Source organism: Corythoichthys intestinalis, chromosome 7, assembly GCF_030265065.1.
Source record: "Corythoichthys intestinalis isolate RoL2023-P3 chromosome 7, ASM3026506v1, whole genome shotgun sequence".
NCBI lineage: Eukaryota > Metazoa > Chordata > Actinopteri > Syngnathiformes > Syngnathidae > Corythoichthys > Corythoichthys intestinalis.
The window spans coordinates 2,792,717-2,810,369 of record NC_080401.1 but is presented as its reverse complement, the minus strand read 5'-3'; the positions used below and the strand labels follow the sequence as shown (position 1 = coordinate 2,810,369).

Sequence of the window (17,653 nt, the reverse complement as noted above, 5' to 3'; positions counted from 1 at the left end):
AAAAATGTACCTTGAGTGTATTTTTACAGTTTGGATGTGATTTTTTTTTTTTAATTCAGGCAAATTGATGCGTGTTAAGTCTTTTCTGTTACAAACACAACAATGTTAATAAGGTTATACTTTATAAGTTAATCTCAGTTATTTTCTCTAATAGAAAAAAAAAGGATACAATGAGAGGCAGAGGCGTACTTATAATAGTAATAGACAAATTATACTATTTATTTTGTGATACTATTTTGTTGTGTCTGGCGGCAGAGTTTGGGGGGGCGCGAAACATTTACGTCTTCCTTGGGGGAGGGGCGTAACAGAAAATAATTGAGAAGCACTGGCCTATACAAAGCTAGAATTCTGCTCAAAAAGTAGCGGGTATTTAAAGATAATCCAACAACAATTTGCCTTTCAGACCCCGCGTATTGATCAGCTTTCTTTCTGAAAAAAAGAAGAAAAAACAAGTTCTGTGCTAAAGAGAAAAGCAATCCCAATGACAAAGATTTTAACATGTATTTTACAAATGAAATGCCTTAATGAATCATTTTTTTTTCCTTATGAACCTTTTTCAAAAGCTTTATTGGTGGATTTTCTCAAGTTAAAGCACCAGACAGAAATTAATAAATGTAATTGTGTAAGCAGGATCTGTGTATTATTCTTATTATTTAATTACAGGTGTTTTAGCTCATTTCAATTTATTTTATTTAAATGGGCTATTATTAGGGCCCAAGAACTAAGCGTGCGAAGGCCCTATTGTTTTGCAAAGGATATATATATATATATATATTTTTTTTTTTTCAGGGCAAATGAAAACGGCCAATTTGGAGGCCTGAACATGCACGAAAAGTCACCAAAATTTGCACATACATAAATTGTAAATTTCGATAATTTTGCAACGCTGAAAAAAAAATCTAACAAAATGGCTCAGTGGCGCCCCCTTGAAATTTAAAAATTGGCCTATAACATTAGGGTCTGTCAGCGTAGAGCAATGAAATTCGGGGAGTCTATACCTTGTCCAAAACCGCTCCAAAAAAGCATTGGCACCCATATTCCAAACTCAACAGGAAATCGGTTATTTTTGATCAAATATGAATTTTTTATCGATTTACAGGGTGCACATTTGAGACCTTTTCGCCGAGGGAGTTAGTTGGATCATCTTCAAAATTGGTGAGACTGTTCATGAGACATATGAGATCTTAAGTTTTTAAAATGGTGCGTTTTCATTCACGGGTCTGACCTGGGCGTGGTGCCAAAGTCGGCCATTTTTTGGCAAAATGACAAATTCAGTAAATGACTAATAGTTCCTTGACACAACGTTCAATCTTTTTCATATCTGGCATGTATGTGCGGTATCCCACCCTTAACACGACTGCATTGAAATATTACCCATTAGGCCTAGCGCCCCCTAGTGAGAACAGGAAATGCCTTTTTTTACGAGACAGGTTCCTCCTTCAAGGGAAAAAAATCTGTTGACCTTAAACCTGCATCAGGGGAGCCTTAAGACCTGTGTTCAGGTGCCTGATGAAAAATATTGAGGTTTCGTTGAAGCGGCGGGGTCCAAACAGGAAAGTGAAAATGACCGTCAACAATTTCTCTCGCTAAAAACTTTGAACAGTCATAACCCAGCAGATATACAACATTTCTGCGCCAAACTTCCCGTGCTTGTCGAGAGTCATACCCTGAAGAGTCTTGTAAGGGTCATTTGCATCAACTCTACAGTGCCAACTAGTGGCGACAGAAAGGAGTCTTAAAACAGGCCTTTCCTATTAGGTTTTTTCAACGTAGAGCAATGAAATTTGGGGAGTCCATACCTTATGCAAAACTGTTCCCAAAAGTCTCTTGCACCCATTTTCCAAATCAAACAGAAAATCGGCTATTTTGGATCGAATGTGAAATTTTTATCCATTTGTAGTATAGTTTATATTTGGAGGCCTGAACATGCACGAAAACTCACCAAATTTTGCACATACATGCGGCTTTGCATGGATTTTGATAATCTTGCAACGTTACAAAAAAATGTAACAAAATAGCTCAGTGGCGCCCCCTTGAATTTTTCAAAAAGTCGTTTCCTATTAGGTTTTTTTAACGTAGGGCAATGAAATTTGGGGAGTCGCAAAACTGCTCCAAAAAGTCTCTTGAACCCATATTCCAAACCAAACAGGAAATCGAGTATTTTGGATCGAATGTGAAATTTTTATCAATTAACAGGGTGCACATTTGAGACCTTGTCACAGAGGGAGTTAGATGGGTCATCTTCAAAATTGGTGAGACTATTCAGGAGACATAGGAGATCTAAAATTTTCAAAATGGTGCGTTTTCATTCATGGGTCTGACCTGGGCGTGGTGCCAAAGTCTGCCATTTTTTTGGCAAAATGAAAAATTCAGTAAAAGACTAATAACTCCTTGACACAACGTTCAATCTTTTTCATATCTGGCATGTATGTGCGGGATCCCACCCTTAACACGAGTGCATTGAAACATTACCCATTAGGCCTAGCGCCCCCTAGTGGGAACAGGAAATGCAGGCTCCTAAAACAAACTAAACAGGCTCCTCCTCAAAGGAAAAAAATATGTTCACCTGAAACCTGCATCAGGGGAGCCATAAGACAAGTGTTCAGGTGCCTGATGAAAAATACTGAGGTTTGGTTGAAGCAGAAGAGTCCAACAGGAGAAGTGAAAATGACTGAAGCCATTTCGTCTCACCACAAGTTTTGAACAGTCATAACTTCTACAACATATCTGCGCCAAACATCTCGTGCTTGTTGAGTCATACTCTGAAGGGTCCTGTAGGGGTCATTTGCATCAACCCTACAGCGCCAACTAGTGGCAATAGAAAGTCACTCGTTTTTCCAATACATGTCCAGTTCTTTTCAGGTTGGTCATTGTAGTTTCAAGACATTTTGAAATACTTATTTTACGGCCCATGTCCACATGTCTGTCTGTTGCCGTGACGAATGTGTGCCACAGAATTTGGCACACATGGTCGAATTGGCCCAGTTAGAAGATTCATTTTGATTTTGAATAAGGGCTTGGCTGCACAGCTCAGTAGTGGCTCCTTTTCTGTAGTACTCTCTCCAATAGGGGTTTTTATCTCTTTGGTGTGTGAATGTAAAGAGGCGACTTTCGAGCATGTTAGGTTCTAATGAGAGGATTAGAGAGGAGGATCTGCCACCACCCTGACCTGCACACTGTCCGAGTTGCGTGACGTCCGAGTTGCGCTAGATTGCGAGGGCCCGTTCAGTCCTGCTTGCAGGCCTAGTTTATTTTATTATGTGTTTACATTTTACAAATGTGATGTAGTATTCATTTATATTGTATATTTTTTGTTGTATAACTTTAGTTCCAATGTGAATATTAGTTCCAACTTGTTTTGTTGTGGTAGGAGGGTTTTGTATTGAACACGGGGCCGTGTTGGTTATTGTTATAGCAGAGAAGACAGCAGTACATCAACAAAGACAAATCAACTGTGCCCCGATCTACCACTCAAGAGATCTGATGGACTCAAAAAGTGGGTTACGATTCCATATTAGTTTGAAAATCGACCGGCTCCACCGTATTTTTACACGAGTGACTTCCGGTCTGCCCGATCCTAGCTACCGGTAGTAGTATTGACGCAGGAGGGTCGCGTCTCGCGTCAAACAATAAACTCTGCCGTTCTTTTTGCGTGCGTCGTTTTGAGCCGCTTCTGGGACGCGTCTAACACGCGGCCGCACTGCGACTGGTGTGCATTGGCTGATTGACTTTAACACCCGCGTTTAACTGCGTTCTCGCGGCGGCCACGTTGTCACGCCGTTGACGTTTCTGGGTTATACTGTCCTACCGTGTTGGTCCTCATTATAGTAGAGAAGACGGAGTAAATATAATCTACACAAAGAAACTGTAACCCGATCGACTCACAGCCTCGAAAAGTAAGGTTTCCATTATGTCAGAAACTCGTTTAGTACGCCTCCGTTCCGAACAGAGCACCACGTACCGAAACGGTTCAATACAAATACATGTACCGTTACACCCTTAAACCAGAGTAGAAAGAGAAGCGCGAGGCCCCGCTGCACAACCGAGCAAGAAGACAAGTACATAAGAGTCTCTAGTTTGAGAAATAGATGCCTCGCAGGTCCTCATCGAGCGGCTTCGACAGTGAAGAGACGACTCCGGGATGCTGGCTTTCAGTTCAGCGTGGCAAAAAAAAAAAAAAAAAAAGCCATATCTGAGACAGGCTAATAAAAGGAAAAGATTAATATGGCAAAAGAACACAGACGTTCGACAGAGGAAGATTGGAAAAAAGTGTTATGGACAGACGAATCATTGTTTGAGGTGTTTGGACTTGGGATCGAAGAGAACATTTGTGAGATGCAGAACAACTGAAAAGATGCTGGAAGAGTGATGTCATGTCAGGGTTGCTTTGGTGCTCGTTAAGTGGGAGATTTGTATAAGGTCAACGGAATTTTAAATGAGGCAGGCTATCACTCCATTTTGCAATGGCATGCCATACCCTGTGGACAACACTCAATTGGAGTCAGTTTCATCCTGCAACATGACAATGACCCAAAGCACACCTCCAAATTATGCAAGAACTATTCAGGAAAGAAGCAGGCAGCTGGTATTCCATCTGTAATGGAGTGGGCAACACACTCAACAGATCTCAAACCCATGAGCAGCTTGACCGTATGGTGCGCAACAAGTGCCCATCAAGCCAATCCAACTTGTGGGAGGTGCTTCTGGAAGCGTGGAGTAAAGTTTCTCCAGATTACCTCAAGAAATTAACAGCTAGTATGTCATTGGTCTGCTAAGCTGTAATTGTTGCAAATGGAGCATTCTTTGATAAAAGCAAAGTTTGATAGAGAAAATGATTATTTCAAACAAAAATCCTCATCTCTAACCTTGTCAATGTCTTGACTATATTTTCTAGTCATTTTGCAACTCATTTGAAAAATAAAAGTGTGACTTTTGAAGGAAAACACTAAATTGTCTGAGTGACCCCAAACTTCTGAACGGTAGTGTATACACATACATTTAAAGGCTCCAGTGAAAACTACGCAACATGATAAAATAAGTACCGTCCTCTCTGGGCTTCCAGTACTTGATATCAAGACATTTTTCCAGCCTTGCTCCCTGGCATGGTTCATACGACTAATCTGAAAAAGATTGCATATCATCATCAACTGCAAATTATTTAAAAAAATAAAAAAAAGTATACAGTACATTTCACACTGTTGTTTACCACTCAACTTTTCCTTCTCATACTGCCTAATATGTTCGGCTTTCATCATCATAAGACACACAGATATGTAAATTTGACATTTTACAACTACCCAGTGCAGCAATAACTATTTGTCCATGAGCTCACCTGCTCTCGCAGTTTTTCTTTATCAATCAGATTCTTCCTTTTTTTGATAACCTCCTGCCAGACAGTAAAAGGCAATAAGGCAAAAAAAACTCAAAAGTGACATTGGAGAAAAATAACTGTTTGAAGGTGACCTTCCGTTATTCTTTTTGTACATTATTTTTTTAATAACCTCTGATGTAATTTTAGCTGGGTTGCAGCTAGACAATTTGCATTTAATTTGGACCTTATTACATGCTTCTACAAACAGCCGGATTCTCATTATTATGTGGCTGACCGAATAAATTTTAGTATTTAGTGTTTAAACTCTTCGGTCAGACTAGCTATTGGGGAGTCGGTGCGTCAGTGAGCAAATTATATTCAGACCGCACGTGGCCACTGGTGAGTTGTTGTTTGCAGTAGGAGCACAAAGTGGGCAGTTACTTGCACAATAAGGCAAGGTGTAATGTCTCAGTCACAAATTTGAAATCAGCTCATTTAAAGAGCCATTTGGCTTACAAAGGCAATTTGCAATCAAATCACAGATCGCCTAGATGGTAAACATTAACCCCCAAATTCCATATAGTCAAAGTTCGGAAAGCGTCGCTCCGATCAGACCTATGCTGCAAAGATGTTTTAATCAATACGAGGATGCAGATAGAAATGCATAAATAAAAAATAATATTATTGAAATTTACAAGAAACAAATTTGATTTAGGTCATTTGCATTCAGTAAAATATATTTTTAAATTACTAAAGGAAATGACTTCGAAGGGGGAAGGGGTGTGCGTGTGTTTTTTTTTCTTTCTGAAAAAAATTATTGTCACGAAAACACACTTTAAAGGCCTTTATGCATGACAAAAAAAAATTCGTATCCATGGGGGCACTTTGAGCATCACCACGGATGAGAAGAAGCAGATTTTGGGCACAATGTAATTTCTCTTTTGGAAATACAACCTAAAATAACAACAACAATTAAAAGCTGTCATAATAGGACTCGTTCAAACATAAAACAACAATACATGAGTAGGCATGTGTCGGTTACCGGTTTCAAGGTACCGTGGTATGATTTTCCGTCAAATAGCTGTACGAGCTTCGCTATTTTTTTATGTCCCAAAAGTGCAGCAAAAATGGCTTGAAGCGGCAGCTCATTACCCCTCCCCCTTCTGTTTTTGCAGTGTCATTGCTGTTGCTGTCAAAACTACACCTGAGCTTTTTAAAAAAACCCTCAAAAAGTCAAGTCAAGTTTGGGAGTATTTCGGCTACCGAAAAGAGACGGTCGCAGCTTAGATGAGGAAGGACAGACGATGTGTAGGCAACAACTCCAACATGATTTCACATTTATGTGACCATCATCAATCATTTTACACAAAATTTAAGGCAAGTAAACGCTGTCATGAAAGTTTTCCCACCAGCTAAGAGAGTTCACTCCAGCCTGTTTGTGTGTCTAGCAACAGTAAAACAAAAACGTAAGCTTGTTCGCATGGCTGTTAACATGAGTAGTTAGCATGCCAAGACGGCTAAGTAGGTTCCTCACTATAAGAGTTAATTTTGTAAAGTCTTCCGCCCATGTAAACATCTGTTCAAAAGAACATTTTCATAATACAGCCTGTGGTGTTTTTTTCTCTCTGGCGACTTTCAGTGTTGAGAGAGGGTGGGTGTGTCTGTATAACGTGTAAATAATGATACGAGTCATACACACGCGTATTATCGCTTGCTCTCACTCTTAATTAATCTTCAACTAATTAATATTATTAGTAATAGTGTTATATTAACCCAGAAATGGTGAATATGTTCACATTCCCGCATCATATCTTGGACTGAAAGAGAAATATGTAGAAAATGAGCAGGTCTCTAAAAATGTTGAGATGGAGCTTTAAAGTCAGTTAAGTGCCGGAAATATATATATACAGTATATCTTTGAATTTTATTTTATTTAGAAGTGTATTTACTTTTATATGGAAAATAATTATTTTTGTTCAGATGTTTAGCAACTTGAGCTGTGGCTGTGGTTTAGTCTATAAGTTAAAGAAAAAAAATACTGTTCAATGGGGGAAAAAAATTAACCCAAACATTATAGAGCTTAAATTGCAATACCATGATAGTGTGGAACCTTTTTTGCTTTAGGTTATCATAAGTTATCAGTCAAAATCTCATACCGGCACATGCCTATGCAGGAGTTTGTCTTGACACACGTTAAAAATAGGGCTGTCAAACGATTAAAAATTTTAATCGAGTTAATCACAGCTTAAAAATGAATTAATCGTAATTAATCGCAATTCAAACCATCTATAAAATATGCCATATTTTTCTGTAAATTATTGTTGGAATGGAAAGACAAGACGGATATATACATTCAACATACTGTAAATAAGTACTGTATTTGTTTATTATAACAATAAATCAACAAGATGGCATTAACATTATTAACATTCTGTTAAAGCGATCCATGAATAGAAAGACTTGTAGTTCTTAAAAGATAAATGTTAGTACGAGTTACAGAAATTTTATATTAAAACCCCTTTTAATGTTTTCGTTTTAATTTTGTAAAATTTTCAATCAAAAAATAAACTAGTACCTCGCCATTGTTGATGTCAATAATTACACAATGGTCATGGTGCTGAAACCCATAAAATCAGTCGCACCCAAGTGCCAGCAGTGGGTGACAAAACACCAAAAAACACAAGTAACAAGTGGACATGACACTGTGCTGTCATTTTAATCTGTTTGAGCGGGGCATGTGCGTTAAATGCGTCAAACCCACATAAACATGGCCACATTCTGGACCTGGTTTGCTCCACACCCTCCCTCACCATCCATAACCTGTCGTTGACTGACCTCACCATTTCAGATCATCTGGCCATAACCCTGGACATTTCTATCCCTACCCCCACCAACAACCACGCACGAACAATAACCTTCTGTAATCTGAAATCACTCCCTCCCGATTCTGTCTCCTCCGCCTTATCTGATGCCATTACCAGCTCCTCCCTCCCCTCAGACTCTACTGCTTCGGATCTAGTCAACTTCTACAACCACACACTCTCCTCTTGCCTCAACCACACACCCTCTCAAAACAGCAACAGTCTCCTTCTCCACCTCTGCCCCTTGGTATACCCCGGATCTCCACATTCTTAAGAAGCAACGCTGACAGCTTGAACGTCTCTACAGAAAAACTGGTCTCACAGTTCATGCCCAAGCCCACAAACACATTGTCAATATTTACAACTCTGCACTCAAAACAGCCTGTTCCAATTTCTATTCTGAAATTATTCACTCTCGTTCTTCCAACCACCGTACCTTATTCTCCACATTCGCAAAACTCACCAAACCCAAGGACAATATCACTGCCACATTCACGACAGACAAATGCAATAACTTTGTCTTCTTTTCATGCAAAAATCCAAACTATACACAGTTCACTTGCATCCACTTCCTTCAGTTCTCTTCCTCAGATCTTAACAGTCCTCCACTTACATCTCACAGCTTTCCCTCCTTTTCTTCTCTCGCTCCCCCTGACATCTTCAAACTCATCTCAACTATGAATTTCTCCAGCTGCAATCTTGACCCCATACCATCTTCTCTTCTTAAAACCTGTATTCCCACTCTCATTCCTCTTATCAACATCATAAACACCTCTCTCACCACTGGCTCAGTCCCCTCCCCACTCAAACTCGCCACCATCACACCCCTCCTGAAAAAAACTGGCCTTAACCCCGACAACCTGGACAATTTCAGACCCATTTCCAATCTCCCACTTCTCTCAAAAATTCTGGAACGATCCGTCATAACCCAACTTCAGCACCATCTCCACTCCTCGCATATGTTTGAAACATTTCAATCTGGATTCCGTGCACACCATAGTACTGAAACAGCTCTCGTCAAAGTAACCAATGATCTTCTCCTTGCCGCTGACTCTGGTTCCATCTCCATCCTCCTCCTCCTCGACCTTTCTGCCGCATTTGACACCATTGACCACAACATCATCCTCCACCGTCTTCAGTCAATAGGGATATCTGGCACTGCGCTCCTCTGGTTCACCTCCTATCTCTCCGATCGTCACCACTTCGTTTCCATCAATAACCATAAATCCCACATCTCTCCAGTCACCTATGGTGTCCCCCAAGGTTCGGTCCTCGGCTCCCTCCTCTTCATAATCTATATGCTTCCCCTCGGTCAAATCATTTGCCACCACGGACTCAATTTCCACTGTTATGCAGACGACACTCAACTGTACATTTCAGCTAAATCCATCACCCGTCATTCTCTCTACAATCTCAAACTGCCTGTCCGACATAAAAACCTGGATGGACAATAACTTTCTCAAACTCAACAGTAACAAAACAGAACTTTTCATCACCTGACCCAAAGTTCTCCTCCCCTCTGTACAGAACCTCACTCTCCTCATTGATGGTCACCCTGTCACCCCCTCCACCTCCGTACGTAATCTTGGCATCATAATGGACTCAACACTGTCATACCAACCACACATCAGCCACCTCACTAAAACCTCCTTCTTTCATCTCCGCAACATCGCCCGCATCTGTCCCTCCCTCTCCCAAGCCACAGCTGAAATACTCATTCACGCCTTCATCACATCCAGACTCGACTACTGCAATAGCCTTTAAAATTGAATGAAAAATTGGTGTTGGCCGTTTTACTCACCCCTTGTAGACAAAACGAAATGTCGACTTGAAACATTGGAGAATCTCACCTAATGTCGGTATTTTGGACATAATTGAAAAGAATAAAAGTTTTGTCTTCCGGATCTTTTTTTTGGGCCACATCTCATGACTGAAACCACCTTCTCAGTTTTGCAAATGCACGTCTGGAGTTCGCGGAAAGGACAAACGTTCAAACGAATTCGTGGCCTGCACGCAGGCGGGCTGGATCGGAGTGACGGTGAGTGGACTGACTGTATGGAATTAGCCGGTAATCAGGTCAGACATTTTGACAATATGCTGGAAACAGTGGGGGTGGGGGGGTGGGGGGTTGCAAGGTCACCGTTCAAAGAACAGGTTATCCACAATGAAATATAAGCGTAACTGCATGGCCCTCTCAGCGGCGTACCTGTTTTCGCCTGTCTTCATCCCCTTGACTTACTCTTCTCTGAATGGATGCAGGGGCCTGAACACATAACAGTCTTTCAGAAAAAAGTCAAATGAGTAGCTCAGGCATTACAGGGTGATTATTTAATCTTACTAACCGGTGTATATTTAATAGCAGTCTTCTTGTCAACAGGTTTTTTGGTTACTGACACCTTCCTTGCGGTTAAAGGCACTCTGTATTTACATGCAGGTGCTGTAATCTTGGCAGCAACAGATGGTATGAAACCATGGGCAGGGCGTTTAGCTAGAAACAGGTTAAGAAAATGAAAAAAAGAGGAAAAATACACTCAATTTTACAGAACGTATGACCGTAGGTATAGTTTCATTAGAGATTGTAAAATGAATTGTGCCTCTTGTCTCATGGAAAGACGTGTTGAAAAGGTTCAGTATTCATACTGTACCAACCGAACTGTGCGAGTAGCATCACGTGGACAAAAGACGCACTCATTGATTGGACAAATCTAGAAGAGGAAATACCTCCCTTCTGGGAGGACAGGGAGCGTGGAGCCGTTGCACGTAATGTAGCATAAAGCATAAGCACACTCTGCTCCACTTGCATTCACAGGTGAAGCAGGGTGTGCTTAAAGTGGACCGAGACCCTCAATTTTTGAACGGAACACAGTTTGTTTGTTTCGTCCGAACTAGAGTTTGGAGGCGCGTTCACATTCACAAAACAAAAGGACCAAACAGTGCTAGTGTGAAAGCGCCCTAAGACACTATTTGTGAAACAAGGCTCATTATATTAATTTTCTGACAATACAACGATTATGGATACATTGGTTAGGAAATAATTCTGCGATATTACACAACTCATAAACACAAAAAAACCTTTTTTCATCCTTCTGCTGTGAACTGTAATGAGTTTATCACTAGTAGGCATCCAAATCTGTTTACACTGGGAGGGGCGAGACGGTTTGTTCATTCATTCGTTCCCTCCAGTACCAGTATCACCATTTTGATATACTGTCACAAACACCAGAGAAAGAGATAGAAAACATGTACACAACTCCAACAACAACAGCAGCACAAGTGGTAATTTGACAGGCCTTCGGCGATAAATAGAAAAAATAAATAAATACAACCAGACATATACCAAATCAGCAACTGTTTGATTACCTTCTGATCCCTGATGCGCACCCTTTTTCTTCTGCTTGTGAACAGATATATGGTGGAATTCCTGAGCAATGACCTAAACGAAAGAATGGAACTTGTGGTCCAGACTAAATTCAAGCCTATATGAATTCCAACTTAATTACAGTTGTATGAAAACGTATCGGAACCTTTTGGAATTTCTCACATTTTTGCATAAAATCACCATCAAACGTGATCTGATCTTTGTCAAAATCACACAGATGAAAAAAACTGTCTGCTTTAACTAAAACCACCCGAACATTTATAGGTTTTCATATTTTAATGAGGATAGTATGCAAACAATGACAGATGGTGAAAAACTAAGTAAGTGAACCATCACATTTAATATTTTGTGGCCCCTCCTTTGGCAGCAATAACTTCAACCAGACGCTTCCTGTAGCTGCAGATCAGTCTGGCACATCGATCAGAGCTAATCTTGGCCCATTCTTCTCTAAAAAACTGCTGTAGTTCAGTCAGATTCCTAGGATGTCTGGCATGAATCACTGTCTTTGGGTCATGCCACAGCATCTCAATGGGGTTCAAGTCTGTGTACGTGTATTTTGTTTTTCTGAAACCATTCTGAAGTTGATTTACTTCTGTGTTTTGGATCATTGTCTTGTTGCAGCATTCATCCTCTTTTCAGCTTCAACTGTCTGACAGACGGTGTCAGGTTTTCCTGCAAAACATCCTGATAAACTTATGAATTCATCCTTCCATTAATGATTGCAAGTTTTCCAGGCCATGAGGCAGCAAAACAGCCCCAAATCATGATGCTCCCTCCACCATGCTTCACGGTGGGGATGAGGTGCTGATGTTGGTGAGCTGTTCCATTTTTCTTTTACACATGATGTTGAGCGTTACTCCCAAATAACTCAACTTTGATTTTATCAGTCCACAAAATATTTTGCCAAAACTTCTGTGGAGTGTCCAAGTGCCTTTTTGCGAACATTAAACGAGCAACAATATCTTTTTTAGACAGCACTGGCTTCCTCCGTGGAGTCCTCCCATGAACACCATTCTTGGCCATAGTTCCACATATAGTTCATGTGTGCACAGAGATATTGGACTGTTCCAGTGATTTCTGTAAGTCTTTAGCAGACACTCTAGGGTTCTTTTTTTACCTCTCTGAGTATTCTGCGCTGACCTCTTGGCATCATCTTTGGTGGACGGCAACTCCTTGGGAGAGAAGCAACAGTGTCAAACACGCTCCATTTGTAGACAACTTCTCTGACTGTCGATTGATCAACATCCAGACTTTTAGATATGGTTTTGTATCCTTTCCAAGCTTTATACGAATCAAATCTTACCAGGTGTGTGTTTTATAGTGGGCGGGCAGCTTAAAACCACTGATCAGTGACTGGACAAACACCTGACTTAAAATGTTTGGTAAAAATTGGTTTCAATTGTTATCCTAAGTCTCCTAAGACAGAGGGTTCACCTACTTATCCCCCCCCCCCCTGTCATTGTTTGCATGCTATCCTCATTAAAATATGAAAACCTATAAATGTTTGGGTGGTTTTAAAGCACACACTTTTTACATCTGTGTAATTTTGACAAAGATCAGATCACATTCGATGGTGATTTTACGCTGAAATGTGAGAAATTCCAAAAGGTTCAGATACTTTTTCATACCACTGTATCTACCTGTGGTGTGAGGAAACTTTGGATCCTGCAAGAAAGGAAAGGTTTGTCCAGTATTCTGCTGACAGAAGGTCTTTCCTTGGGGTCGTGTTTGAAAAGCTGTGCCAAAAGAGAATGCAGTTCTGGGGAGTAGTGAACAGCCACAGGATGATATGAGCCACGGATGATCTTCAGAACAAGGTTCTTCATATTTCCAGCCTCAAACTGAGCGGATACAAAACCATAGAGTGGTTAGAATTGTTTTATAACTACTAGTACATATCCTTTGGCCCTCACCCTCAGTGTTACATGGTGAATCTAAATGAATAAGGAAACACATTTACTGTCAGGATACTTACTGCATGCTTAAGGGTGCACATTTCATATAGAACACAGCCAAGAGCCCAAATGTCGCTATAGAGGGAGGACATAAAATTGAAGGACATAAAAAGGCTTGATTTATATTACATGCAGCATAGACTTCATAATGGTAATGACGGGTCAGATCGGTCATACACTGCGCCTCGCATTCAAGTAGGGGGCCGCCCACATCAAGAGGAGCTATTCACAAACACGCCACACGCAGTAATCTAATGCCGGATTTCCGTTGAAAAAGCACGGAAGCTGCACACATACAAACAGGAAGGATTGTCTCAGGAGTTATTTGTTCGAGGATTCAGGGTAATTATTGTATTTTTCATACCATGCATACATTTTGAAAAGTTGTGAAAAAAATCAATGGGAGAAATTAGCCGCTACTGTATTGGCATCATAGTTTGCAATGTTTACGTAAAATAAATGCTAACTGCACAATTTTTTTTGCTTTCAACCAAGAATCGAGACTGTTTTACGTTTATATCTATAAAGAATTCGGGGATTTAAGCATTTATTTACAAGAATTTTCAACGAAAAAAAGCTCTTTGTCTGTGATTCCACTCGGTCAGCTTTGACGGCCTCGCCAACATTGCAGGCCCCCGGTTTATCGGCCCCGCGCACCCTCAATACATTGTGAAGTCTATGCATGTAGCCTAACAGTTTTTTTTTTTTAACAATAACACCTTTTAAAAAAACATATCGATTCTTTGCATACAAAGTATCAAGGTATTAAACCATTTGGATATTTTGTCACACCGCTTGTAGTAGTCCATTACCTTTTATTGTTGTATGGTTTGTTTTCACATATCTCAGGTGAAAGGTAATAAGGGGTCCCAATGCATGTTCTTGCAAGTTCTACCGTGCTGGAGAGAAAAAAAAAAACAAATATTGATGTGATCACCCCCCCAAAACTGGCTTCATTTTTGTTAATATCTCTAATACCTGTTAAGCACCCTCGCAATTCCAAAGTCCCCAAGTTGCACAGTGCCATCTTTTGTCAAAAATATGTTCTATTAAAAGACAGTAAGCATGCAATTATAATGTTGGATGGCGCCAATGCAAAACAGAAAGAGTAAAATAAAATGTGTTGCTCTGTGGTATTTTGTTCATTAGTACCTGTGATTTGATGTCTCTGTGAAGAATTTTTCGATCATGGATATGCTTTAATGCTAAGCAAATCTGCACAAACCAATCCAGGATCTAGAAGGAAAGATTTTCAATGCATTAAAGGTCATATTGCCGTCCCAATCACATTTTTCAGTCCTTTATATATAGGCTGTATTGGCACCATGGAAAAAGTGCTTAGAAAATAGATTTCATTCCACTGAAATGGATCTACATGACCGCTGCATTATAATATACATACGTTGCTAACTAGTACCAAAAAAAAAGTTCTACTCACGGTTTCCAGTCATTTTTTTAGTAATTAGCGTTTTTGTGTCGGTCTTTTTTTACCCCGTGGCGCAGTGATATTGATACGGCGGAGTCGTATCGTCAGTGTGTGAAGCCATTTTAGGTCACGTGCACCAATAGGAGACGAGGATTGTTGCTATGGGTTTGGAAAACAAACAACATGGCGGCGACCGTGTCAAGCTACGACACGAGCGAAGATGAACAAAAGATAAGAAAACCGCATTCGAAATGTAGTCAAAAGGCATGGGAACGATGCTATATGCATCTCTCATCTGTCCAAGGGCGAAAAAGGGCAGGAATTTGGCCGAAACGGCATGCAACTTGCTAAGCCTTCGTGGCTACGTCAGACAATGGCTTTCTCTCCAGGCTCCGTCGAAGGATTTTGCTGAAAATACGTCGACTGGGATTTTTAACGACATTGACTCCAGGTAAGCCACACACACGCCTTTTGTTGTGAATAACTATGGGAGTTGGGGGGCTTCTGGTCAGATCATAACATATGAAGTTAAGACTTGCAATGTGAGTTCTGGGCTGTAGCGGTCATTATTATGATGTTAACTTTGAGCAAAAAGTTTAGATTGACAGATAACAGGTTTTTCATAGTATTTAGTTTGTTTAACTGTAGTTCCAAAAACCTATTTGATAATATTATTCAGGATAAAATGGCAGAATAGACAAGCCTAGATAATTTGGATTGGAAGATTATGTAAATATGATATGGATGAAACAGTTCACACATGGTTTATGTGTGTGTGCGTGTTTTTCAGAACTGAAACACCCTTCACTGACAGCTACAACTTCTTCTGTGGGACCGTCGTCCATTAAAAGATTAGAGTTGACCAGGATCTGCTGCGAATGGACAAGCTTGTGGAAATATGGCTTTATTGGGACCATGGAAAAAGTGCTTAGAAAATGGATTTCATTCCACTACGCTGGATCTATGCGTTCAATGCATTTTTTCTAAGCCAATACCCTTCTTAGTCACCTGCCAGAAATGTATCTTGAAGTGAATACACAAAAATACAGATCTAGTATTGCTGTTTTTGCTTGTTTTAAGTGTTATATTAATTCTGGCAACACAAAATCTTTTATCAAATGTCATAAACACATCTACCAAACATTTGAAACAAGTATTGGTGCCTTAGTATACACATAGGTGAATTCATGTAAATGAAATGAAATGAAATCAAATGCAAATGTAGCTAATTTCTTGAAGGAAACACTTCAACATTAATGATTTGCACCCAGCACAATGAAATATATATTGAATTAAGCTAAAGGCTTATGTATCATATATTAAAAATATCACAACCTACTATGCAATGAAATATATAAAATAAAAAATGCACACCATGATCATAAACGGCTGAAAATCAACCGAATTGCTACCACACCCTCCTAAATGTGATTCATGGCAAAAATGGAATAAGAGAAAAAATTATAGGGTGATCAAAAAATAATGTGCCAAAATCATAAGGTGATACTTAAAAAATAAAAGACATCACAAAAGAAGTGATGGACACATGTTGAAGATAACTTCCAAGTTTTATTTCATGTTTCACAAGTGCTCAAATGTGAGCACACCCAGCAGCACGGACAAAATTAAGCCACGATGAGAATTCCTCTCAAACTTGTGCATGTCGCAGTTATTGTCTTGATTGCAACTGTTGTTCGATATTTCACATCATCAGTACTTGCTGGACGTGTTGGTATGTTATAGACAAAGTTCATTATCCATATTTATGGCACATAACGTATGTTATACACTAAGTGTATGTTCCACCACTTCCAGCAAATATTGATGACATGAAAGATCGAATAACAGACTATATCAACGCGGGAGGGAGGAATTCTCATGTCAACTTGGATGTTGTCCATGCTGCTGGTGATGGCCATATTTGAATACTATGAAAACATGAAATTGAACATAGTTACTTCCTACATCTGTCCAAGGTAGTTTTTTTTTTTTTTTTTTTAATGTTTTTTGTTTTTGACATGGCATTATGATTTTAGCACAGCCTTTTTTAATCACACTGTATATACACAAAAGGTTGGAATCATTCAAGTATGGTACTGTTGGTGCACAACATTTATTTAAACATGGAAGTGTCTCATACTATAAAAATACACATACAAATATTGAAAAACGAATTTAAGAAATATATATATAGAAATAAAAAATAGTAAAACTGTACATGACAACATTACTCCTCAAAATCGCTTTCATCAAAGTCATCAGCCCATCCAAGTGTCTTCTGTTTCTTTGGAAACATTCTCGCATGATTGGCACGATATAAATCAGTACAAGAAAGTTTTGCAGACATATAGGAACATCTTCCCGTGTCACAATTGGTTGCCTTTCAACTACAGTTGACTACTTGCAAAACAGTATCGGGGCAGGATTTTTAGTCATCCATGTCACTGCCAACTGCCCATCCTCAATGTCCCACCCATTCCCAATGGGTGAAGGGGCACACATTTTACCTGTCAGACAACGTTTCATAATTGCTGCTTGATAGTTTGCTGTCCTGCAATGTTGGTACAGAGCATCAGTTTTTGGGGGGAATAGAATGTTCTGGCAAGATTGACGAGGCCATACAGAAAGATCTGCATTTGGCATCATTTTTGGCATATAACTGGCCAAACAGGTGGCACACGTATTTCCACAACGTGTTAAATGTTTGTAGGTCAAGTTTAA

The 17,653-nt window shown here is 39.8% G+C and overlaps 1 protein-coding gene across 7 annotated transcripts in view; it reads right to left on the bottom strand.

Moving 5' to 3' along the window:
* The window catches only part of nek1 (NIMA-related kinase 1), an 83,580-nt gene that overhangs the window by 52,266 nt on the left and 13,661 nt on the right, over positions 1–17,653 (bottom strand). For 5 of the 7 annotated variants that reach the window (XM_057840993.1, XM_057840995.1, XM_057840996.1 and 2 more), the window contains exons 5-14: positions 14,659–14,742; positions 14,485–14,552; positions 14,319–14,405; positions 13,527–13,581; positions 13,192–13,392; positions 11,533–11,605; positions 10,515–10,660; positions 10,379–10,435; positions 5,333–5,386; positions 5,043–5,120 (exon numbers count right to left, since the gene is read on the bottom strand). In XM_057840993.1, the coding sequence (XP_057696976.1) occupies positions 5,043–5,120; positions 5,333–5,386; positions 10,379–10,435; positions 10,515–10,660; positions 11,533–11,605; positions 13,192–13,392; positions 13,527–13,581; positions 14,319–14,405; positions 14,485–14,552; positions 14,659–14,742 (903 nt within the window). The remainder of the gene's footprint in view (positions 1–5,042; positions 5,121–5,332; positions 5,387–10,378; positions 10,436–10,514; positions 10,661–11,532; positions 11,606–13,191; positions 13,393–13,526; positions 13,582–14,318; positions 14,406–14,484; positions 14,553–14,658; positions 14,743–17,653) is intronic. The other 2 variants (XM_057840994.1, XM_057840999.1) reach the window with 2 other exon arrangements.